Source organism: Drosophila pseudoobscura, chromosome 2 (assembly GCF_009870125.1).
Source record: "Drosophila pseudoobscura strain MV-25-SWS-2005 chromosome 2, UCI_Dpse_MV25, whole genome shotgun sequence".
Lineage (NCBI taxonomy): Eukaryota > Metazoa > Arthropoda > Insecta > Diptera > Drosophilidae > Drosophila > Drosophila pseudoobscura.
The window spans coordinates 24216877-24226494 of NC_046679.1; the positions used below are offsets into that span (position 1 = coordinate 24216877).

The 9618-nt window shown below is 43.4% G+C and overlaps 2 protein-coding genes and 1 long non-coding RNA gene across 3 annotated transcripts; 1 reads left to right on the forward strand and 2 right to left on the reverse strand.

Annotated features, from left to right (window-relative positions):
- Positions 1-1778: 1778 nt before the first annotated feature.
- On the reverse strand, positions 1779-4031 carry LOC4802639 (odorant receptor 85b-like). Its single transcript, XM_033385207.1, has 4 exons — positions 3872-4031; positions 2558-3788; positions 2351-2506; positions 1779-2279 (listed from the first exon to the last, which is right to left on the reverse strand). Exons 2-4 carry the CDS (start codon positions 3536-3538, stop codon positions 2223-2225), a joined length of 1194 nt encoding a protein of 397 aa, XP_033241098.1. The 5' UTR covers positions 3539-3788; positions 3872-4031; the 3' UTR covers positions 1779-2222.
- Positions 4032-4056: 25 nt separating this feature from the next.
- Positions 4057-4624, forward strand: LOC26534234 (uncharacterized). Its single transcript, XR_001451873.2, has 2 exons — positions 4057-4199; positions 4265-4624. It is a non-coding gene; the product is annotated as an uncharacterized lncRNA (long non-coding RNA).
- Positions 4625-4991: 367 nt separating this feature from the next.
- On the reverse strand, positions 4992-6673 carry LOC117185148 (odorant receptor 85c-like). Its single transcript, XM_033385209.1, has 3 exons — positions 5595-6673; positions 5378-5533; positions 4992-5317 (listed from the first exon to the last, which is right to left on the reverse strand). The coding sequence occupies exons 1-3, from the start codon at positions 6549-6551 to the stop codon at positions 5261-5263; spliced, it is 1170 nt and encodes a 389-aa protein (XP_033241100.1). The 5' UTR covers positions 6552-6673; the 3' UTR covers positions 4992-5260.
- Positions 6674-9618: the final 2945 nt, after the last annotated feature.

Here is a 9618-nt window from a genome sequence, read left to right on the forward strand (position 1 = left end):
TTATTCCATTAATTAGTGCTCATGAACACTGTACTGGATCCCACAGGCAGTGGGTATCATTAGAAGGGTTAAGAGTGGGAACAAGAGCCGCACATCGTACCTTTTCTTAGCATTGGTCTTAGCTTTAATTACGTTATAGTTTCCTATATAAAGTGAATAAGTTTAAAAAATAAACTAGTTTGAATTTACAACTCAACTCAACATCACCATATATATTCGGTCCTTCGAGCCGGATTCATTATTGATCTGGAGAACAATTAGAGCTGTATCATTCTATTAAATACTTTTATTTTCAGCTCAGGAACCAGTTCCGGGTATCAACAATATTTATATTTAATGTCCATTGACCCCAAAATCAGACACAGACAAAGCGGAGCCCGACAGAGTGACCACAAACCCAACAAATGAAGATATTTCTGCCTTGTTTCCAATTAGCTAAATAAACTATTGATTTATACTTGTAATAATACAATTATTTCAATTTATTTCAGTTACCTTAAATACACATATAATCGCCAGCCAGCCCCTAAATTCTACAGAACACAAAACTCTGACAGTATCAGTAATTGACTTGACCGGATATGATCTCTGACTCTTGCCATGGATTTCGGTCCTAATAAACGTGTTCCATGTTTATGGCGCCTTAAATTATGCAATGCGACAGCGGTAGATATTGAAAGTATCTTTTTTTAGGCGCCCTGCCCCATGCTGTTGCTGTGGCTGGTTGCTTTTTTATGTTGGCCGCCGTAACTGTTGCCCATTTGAAAATCACACAAAACGTGACCAGAAATTAAATTGTATCACATTTGGGAGCTTTATAAAAATTTCACAAAAATGAAAAATAAATCCCTCCCTAAAAAGAAGAGCCAACAAAAAATCACAAAAATAGATATCTATGTACACATACAAAAAAAAATAAATACGGAAGTAAATCGCCTACACAAAAAAATATGTCAGGTCCTGACAGCGGCAGGGAAAGGGGACGAATGCTGGCAGGACATTGGACAAAAAATAGATTTTTAATATATTTTATGCACGTGGCTCTCGCAAACAACAACTATCCAGGGGTGGTGGGGGTGATGCCGTGCAGGTGATGTCGTGGAGATTCGTCAAAAATGAAAATGTTATGGGGCAAAAAAAGAACTCCCATTTCCTTTTACACCCCAAAAGTTCCATTCTTCCTTCTGCCTGGACACGCTTCAGCGCGTAAATTGCTAATATTGTTGAGTGCGTAGGAGTGCTCGTACTCGTACTCCCCGAGCCACACCGCCACACATCATTTTACCCATGGAAAAACTGCATTAGATGCCATCAAAGGGGTTTGCTGTCCACTGCCTTCAGACCCGGACTCACTCCACTCACTCTCCTCTCCCTGAGAAAAGCTGAAAATTGTAAGAAAACTACCATAGTACTAGCAACAAGATTTAAAGACTAACTATAGATAACCGATACTTGTAATACCCTAAAGTGCGCACTAAAAACATGTTGAAGGAAATATATTTTCAATCGAATATCATGTAGAACCTGTAGGTTTATTTATCATAGAAGAAAACTAGTTACTTTATTGAGGGATAAATTTTTATAAATAGGGATTCCTTTGGGATGCGGGCTATAAATAACTTTTAAGTGTTAGACGGTTTACCTCTTCCCAAGAGAAGAGATCCCTGGATGGTTCCTCCAGATCTCGTTGCAGTTCCAAGTGGAATCTGTAGACGAGAGTTCATTCAGGAATCGATAAGATATACTACTTTCTAATTCCAAACCTCTAGCCCCCTCCCCACAAACGATCCGTTTGAACCCAAGTCTTACACTGTTCCCCACATTAACTATTCCTTGTATAGGAGGCAGGCAAACCCTTCTTAAATTCTCAAATACCCTCCTGCAAAGAGCGTAATAACCAAGCGAAAACTCATAAGCACAACTTTTGTGCAGTGAAGCGTAAAATATACTTTGCAATTTTCTGTTGTAGCCCACATACGATATTTCCTCTCCTTTCCAGTGCAGAGCATTGCGGAGTACTCGTAGAATTGCCTTTTCAACGTCACCCAGCGACCGCTAAAAAGTACGCAGCGTTTTTCTTTTTCTTTTTTTCCTGTGTGTTGAAGCAGCAATGCGATGGACATGTGTGTGTAAGGCTCATGCCGACGCATAATTAAGTTCGCGCTGAGCTTTTGAAAGCATAGAAGTGGGTGCATGGAGAAGGTTTTAGGGATTTGGGGTCTCTATTGGACATACATGGTGCGGAGCAAAGCAAAGAACTTGTACGATATCTGAAGGAGCTAAAAAAAAAAAAACAACCATGAAAACCATTTCAGAAAATATATGAAACAAAACTCTACTCAGTGCCTACATCGGTCATGGTGGATCTGGTAATGTCCAAGAAGATGGTGGCCTTCAGATGCGTAGTTTTCTGCGCTCGGGCTATGATGAGGAGTAGGGCGCGTTGATACCGAACGTCGGCGTGGCTCCAGTTCTGGTTGTACACCGCCACAGACAGGCCGAAGCTCTGAGAGAAAAAACTGAGAGCCAAAGATGGAAGAAATAATCATTAACATACCGCATCGGCAACCATCTGTCCGTAATGGCAAATCAGATACACCTGGCTCATCGACGAGACAAGGTACAAGAACAGTTTGGTAATCATATCGGGGGAGACGCCCACTGTCATCTGGAAACCAACAAAGCAGATCACAAACGAAGAGACCATAAAGTTCAGCAACAGAGGGACTCCCAAGATATCATTCACGACATCCGATAGCCGCAGAATCCGCTCATGATAGCGCACTACCTCGGAAATAAAACGAGAATCCTCCGGCCAATCGCCACTTAGGTTGTGGTTCTCCATTGACCTCGCCAAATGATCAAAGTGCATCACCACCTGGGTGGCCACAGAGCAGAGCAGGAGATCGGTGGATATCTGTCCCGCTGCCGAGGTGTAGCCACCCAAGTTCTGGGCGACCAGCAGCGGATAGTATGACCAATTGTCATCCCACTTCCAGGGAGCGTACATCAGATAGGGCAGCGTCTTGCCAACTATTCGAATCTTCAGCCACTTTTCGAACACAATCAGCTCCATGATGGGGTAGAGATTGAAGGTCCAGATGAGCACGAAATATAGGAGACCATAGTTGAAGCTGATGCGCGAGCAGGAGCGCAGATAGTCCTCCAGGTGGAACTGTGCTTCCTGCACCTTTCCGCGCGGAAACAGATCCTCAAGCTCTTGCACCATAGCGCTCAAAGCTGGCTTCTTCCACATTATGAAGAATATCTTGCTCACGCCAACGATGATGAAACCAATGTAGGACATCACGGTGACGGCTTCCAGAAGGTTTCCGGCACGGATGGCCAAGTAGAAATAGATTGCCTCGCCGCTTCCCACAATCGCCAGGTTCACCAAGTTCCCCCAAAACACGATCCTGTTCCTAAGACTGTCTTTCGGCGGTCGGGACGCGGTGGCGTAGGCTTCAAAACCAACGGTCGTATAGAAGAAGTTGGCGTACTTCATGAACTTATCCATCTCTGAGCAAAGATATGTCATTATTTGAGCTACTTCTGTCCTTCCCTGAACTGAACTTGCGAAGCGTTGTCCTTCCTTGAACTGAATGAGCCTCTGTGGCAGACCTTGGCTCTTTTATAGCCCCATCTATCAGGGGACTTGTCATGCAACCCGATTGCAGAGGTATCATTAAGTTGGCCTTTACAAGGTCATCGATATGCGGATTATGTGTGAAAAGCTCAGGTCATTTCTGGTATTTCCTCTAACAGCTGCAGCGGTTCCAAGTGGGTTTCTGGTGGGTTTCATATGATAATCAATTAATATACTCGTTATATTAATAAAAAATACAAAAATAAGAGAATGTATTGCAAATACCTCATTATAATTAGGTACGCTGCACGCCCACTTCTGAGATTTTTTGAGACGGTGCAGCTGTTGCATCCAAGAGCTGCACGAACAGGAACAGGGGACAATTCCTAAACGATTTGCTGTGTTCCCTTCAAAACTCAAACTCATACTTATAATACTCATAAATATACTCGTAGTAGGCTTCGCCTGGTGTTCATTGTTTTTTAAATGACGTTTACGTGTAACTTTAGGATGATAATACTCATAATTTATTTCAAGTGCCATGAAATTTCATTCAAGTTGAGTTGACTTTGTATAAATTTACTTAATAAGAGAAAATCAAGCGTGATAATGGGTAAGTTATAATTGCATAAATGCACATTCAATATGTATATACATTTTTTTGTATACGTGCAACAGAGCTTTTAACTTACTTGATGCACGTGGTCCATTTCACGAGTGATTTGTTTATATTCATAAACTACCTGGCGTTTTCCTACGTGGGACTGCATTTGATTCGCCATTTCTATGATCACTTCAATCAGAACGATGACGAGATGTAATCTTTACTCAAAATACAAGCACAAATCACCAGCTTCGAGCCACGATGACGCTCAAGTTTCTGTTGCAGAAAACCATCAAAACGCCGTACACAATGACATTTCCAATCAAAGACATTCCAAACAATACCGAGTCCTGTCAAATCAATCACCACCCAATCATTCTTATTAATAGGCAAATTAAGAAATAATAATAATACAATATGACACATGTTTATCTCTTATTTATGAAGCTACGCCTTTCCTTTGCGACGCAACAATCGGCATCAGGACATCGATTGAGCAGCTCCAATCGATAGCAGGGTTGCAACGCAAGAGCTGAATTCCCAATAAAATGCTTAAATACGCGCCTAAATACAGCTGTAGAACGTGTGCGTTTCTATCGCTTATTTTAATACATAAACCATTTAATATACACCCATTAGACAAACTGACCTGATTCAGAAGATCGCCCAATGAAAATCTGCTTCCGTTGGCTTTTCCAACTTTTTTCTTGTACATATTTTACAATCTATTGTTCATGTGACAGCTTTATTGTATGGTTATCCAATGGATCGCCAGCTGAAGAACACTAACAATTTATGAACACAACTTTTGGGGCAGTGAAGCGTTAAATTAACTTTGCAGTTTTCCTTTGTTGCAGCATCTACCCATCTTGGTCTTTGCATAGAATGAGGAAAACGACTAAAATGCAAGTTTTTTCGTGTTGAAACATCCAGAATGGACATGCGTGTGGCTCATGCCTTCGCATAATTATTTTTCCGTTGAGCTTTTGAAAGCATGAGGCAGGAGGTACAGAGCAGGGCTTAGGGATTTAGGGATCTCTTCTCGTCTGCGTTCTGGTCATCTCTGGTCTCTATTTCACATACATGGTGCGCAGCAAAGCAAAAAACTTGTATGATATTTGAAGTAACTAAACACACAAGAAAAGCATTTAGATAGGGATAGGAAGAATAGATATTAAGAAGCCTACATCTGTCATAGTGGCCCTCGTGATGTTCATGAAGACAGTGGCCTTTAGATGAGCGGGTTTCTGGGCCCTGGCTATTACGAAGACCAAAGCCCTTCGATAGCGAACGTCGGCGTGGTTCCAGTTCTGTTTGTAGGCAGCATTAGAAAGACCCAAGCTCTGTGAAGACACAAAAGGGAAGTGATTTTGAAGACGGAAATAACATCTCAGGAGGGCATACCGAATCGGCAATCAACTGTCCGTAATGGCAAATCAGATAAACCTGACAGAGCGACGAGAACAGGAACAGAAAGAGCTTTATCATGATATCTGGCGGCACGCCCACTGTCATCTGGAAGCCCACGAAGCAGATGACAAACGTGGACACCATGAAGTTGAGCAGCAATGGAATGCCAAAGATATCATTCAACACTTCCGATAGGCGAAGAATCCGCTGGTGGTATTTCACGGTGTTCACCAAGAATCGGGAATCCTCTTCCCATTTGCCACTCAGTTCGTGGCCCTCCAGAACCGTCGAAAGGTGATCGAAGTGCATCACCACCTGAGTGGCCACAGCGCAGAGCAGCAAGTCTGTCGATATTTGTCCCGCCGCCGAGGTATAGCCCGCAAAGTTCTCGCAGAAGAGTAGCATATAATACGACCAGGGGGCTTCCCAGTTCCACGGATAATACACGGTATACGGCAGTGCCAGACCCACCACGCGTAGGTGCAGCAACTTTTCGTAGACCAAATACTGCATGATGCTGAAGAGATTGAAGGTCCAAATCAGCACGGAATAGAGCAGGGCATAGGTCACACTTATGCGGGAGCTGGACCGCAGATAGCTCTGCAGCTTGTACTCTTCCTCTGCTTCTTTTCCGTGGGGATAGATGTGCTCCAGATCGCGCACCATGTCGCTCAAGGCCGGCTTCTTCCACCAGATGAAGAACATCTTGCTCGTACCCACGATAACGAATCCGATGTAGGACATTACAGCGACAGCGTCGAGCAGCTTCCCGTCGGCCAGAGAAACACCCAAATAGAGGATCTCCCCTGTTACTATCGCACTCAGATTGAGCACATTAGCCCAGAAGACGAGGCTGGCCTTTAGGCTGTTGGCCTGCGGTCGAGAATCGGTGGTATAGGGTTCTATACCTACAGCTTTGTAGAAGAAGTTGGCGTACTTCATGAACTTCATCTCTCCGACCAGAACCAGCCAAGGTCTATCCTTTGACAAACGTAATATGGGTCGTGGCCAGAACCTTTATAGCGGGAACATGCACCATTTGTTATGCCATATAATTACATAATTATAGGACAGTTTACAGTATTGTTTTGTAATGCGACTAATTCGGGGCTTGGCACACAACTTAATTATTGATTTCGTTTACATTAGCTGGGGATAATTGTTATGCCTAAGCAAACGCAATCACGATTCCCATTCCCATTCGAATGGAGAGAAGCCCCATGCTATGCTTCGCTCTCGCTGGGCCACACAATAAATCACTCGAAGATTGAAGCCAACGGAAAAGCAATTGAAACGTTTGAATAAATGCAATTCCTGAACGAATCAGAGGCAGAGCGCATCAAGCTACGGATCCGCAGACCGAAACCAATCCAAAGTGAAGTCTTTTTTTGTGCTCGCACTTGAAATAAATTAAATCTTTTCACATTTCAACAATGCAGCTTAGCCGTGGAGCCACAGCCACAGTCGGAGCCGGAGCCGGAGCCAGCGTTGGAGAACAGAAACAGAATGAATTACTCCCGCAGAACACGTTAGAACCAAACAGACCAATTATATAGCTTGGTATATCCGCACACATCTGCCCCGATGTCGATACCGAATCCCCAGCTATGTGCGTGGAGAACCACCCACAAAAACTATGCAACGCGAATGCAAACAAAGCGATTACACGTTGGGACAAGGTAGAGCCATAGGAAAAGTGGGTTGCAAATGCCACCGCAACTGGCCAAAAGAAGGTTTTTTGTTGGGGGCAAAATTGAAAGACAAAAGCCCTGAAATGTTGCCTCGGGCGCGGACACTGCGGACAGCGCGAAACGCAAAACAGGAAAAGCCAGAAGCAAACGTGGGATTTTTCCATTTTTTGCCATTTATCACGCATGGAAATTGAAGCGTAGACTAGAAAGAGGGACGGCCCTGTACCTTAGCGCCTCCCACCTGGAAATACAATTAAAGCTCTGAGACCCAACTGGCCGCCCGGTTGGACCGCACGAAAAACTTTCCATGTCTCAAGTCTCAAATCTCAAGTGGAATGTAGGGCTTGTTCCCCCTGCCTCGGGCCTCATCCTCGCCAAAAGTTATTGTGTGTGCACCACACATACTCTTACTCCGAGCCTTGGTTTTCGTGGCATGGCCAACTTTGTGGCAAAGTTTTATGAGCAGCAAACTAATTTCGTTTGCCTTTGCTTAGGTGGACGCTGCACCTAGCGAGGGAGCACGGGAATTGATTTTGGACCTTCTCGTTGTTGTGATTGTTGGTGGCCCTTCGAGAGTAGACAACATTTGCATATGGGACAAAGGACCGCGAAGTGGAGCTGGATCGACAGATCAAATAGCTTTCTTTGCCAGTACTAAAGGTATGACCCTCTTATGCAATTAAATCTGATTAAAAAACAAATGTCCCATAAAGATAGCCGGCCTACACTTAAAACATCAAACCTCTTACCATCAAAAAACAAATTAGAAAAGAAGTTGAACTCCAATCATTCTTCAATATAAAAGGCAAAAAACACGAAGAAGTTTCACAGTGGCAATGTCAGGGAACGGGATGGATATTGCAGGAAACACAAGCCAGAAGGAATCCCAGCAATTATGAAAAAAACTAAGAGAAAAGGAAAGACTTATGTACATAGGGGGAACTAATAACCAGAAGGAGTCTCCATTCTTATAAGAAAACAACAGGAAGTAGACAAAAAAAAAACACCCACACACTCAAATGCTCGACATAATCCCATTGTTAATTTAACATTTGGTAACAACTTCCTTTCGACAAGCACCCGTATCTTGCAGCAATTGTCTTTCGGGTTGCACTGTGTGACATTTGACACATCTAATCACTGGCACTGGCACATGTTGCATGAAGCAAGCAAGTGTGTGCAAGGAACGGAAGTGGTGAATGGAAAATGTCTCTTTTGGCACTTGTTCGTTAGAAGAAGAAGCCGCAAAACGTTCTATTTTGATGTGAAGTCAGTACGGTCTATGCCAGAATTCATCGGGATGATGATGCCACCAACATCATCATTTGTGTGGCAAAAACGATTCGGCCTTGCGGCTGCCCGATGTCTGATGTCCTGGATATTGATGATTTTGGGTAGCCTTTTTATACCCGATACTCAAAATGAGTATTGGGGTATATTAGATTTGTGGTGAAAATGGATGTGTGTAACGTCCAGAAGGAATCGTTTCCGACCCCATAAAGTATATATATTCTTGATCAGCATCAATAGCCGAGTCGATTGAGCCATGTCTGTCTGTCCGTCTGTCCGTCTGTCCGTCCGTCCGTCTGTCCGTCTGTCCGTCCCCTTCAGCGCCTAATGCTCAAAGACTATAAGAGCTAGAGCAACGATGTTTTGGATCCAGACTTCTGTGATATGTCACTGCTACAAAAATATTTCAAAACTTTGCCCCGCCCACTTCCGCTCCCACAAAGGGCGAAAATCTGTGGCATCCACAATTTTAAAGATACGAGAAAACCAAAAACGCAGAATCGTAGAGAATAACGATATCTGTTAGACTGCGGAATCTGAATTGGATCGTATTATTATTATAGCCAGCATCAAGAAAACAATTTCATTTTTGCTCGCCCTGTCTCTCTCTAACACACACGTAGCATAGGCGGCTTTGCTTAGAGTAAAACATTAGCGCCTAGATCTCAGAGACTATACAAGCTAGAGCAACCAAATTTGGTATCCACACTCCTAATATATCGGACCGAGACGAGTTTGTTTCAAAATTTCGCCACACCCCCTTTCGCCCCCGCAAAGGATGCAAATCTGGGGATATTCACAAATCTCAGAGACTATTAAGGCTAGAGTAACCAAATTTGGTATCCTCACTCCTGTTAGATCTCACTATAAAACGTATATCTCAGAATTTCGCACACCCCTTTCCGCCCCCACAAAGGACGAAAATCTGTTGCATCCACAATATTGCAGATTCGAGAAAACTAAAAACGCAGAATCATAGAGAATGACCATATCTATCAGATCGCTGAATCTGGATCAGATCAGATCATTTTTATAGC

Coding starts and splice junctions, on each gene's coding strand:
- LOC4802639 (XM_033385207.1), bottom strand. CDS start 3,538: ATGACATATCTTTGCTCAGAGATGGATAAGTTCATGAAGTACGCCAAC. Junction 2,507..2,557: donor GACAGATGGTTGCCGATGCG/GTATGTTAATGA, acceptor TTTTTCTCTCAG/AGCTTCGGCCTGTCTGTGGC. Junction 2,280..2,350: donor CCAGATCCACCATGACCGAT/GTAGGCACTGAG, acceptor TTTTTTTTTTAG/CTCCTTCAGATATCGTACAA.
- LOC117185148 (XM_033385209.1), bottom strand. CDS start 6,551: ATGAAGTTCATGAAGTACGCCAACTTCTTCTACAAAGCTGTAGGTATA. Junction 5,534..5,594: donor GACAGTTGATTGCCGATTCG/GTATGCCCTCCT, acceptor GTGTCTTCACAG/AGCTTGGGTCTTTCTAATGC. Junction 5,318..5,377: donor CGAGGGCCACTATGACAGAT/GTAGGCTTCTTA, acceptor TTGTGTGTTTAG/TTACTTCAAATATCATACAA.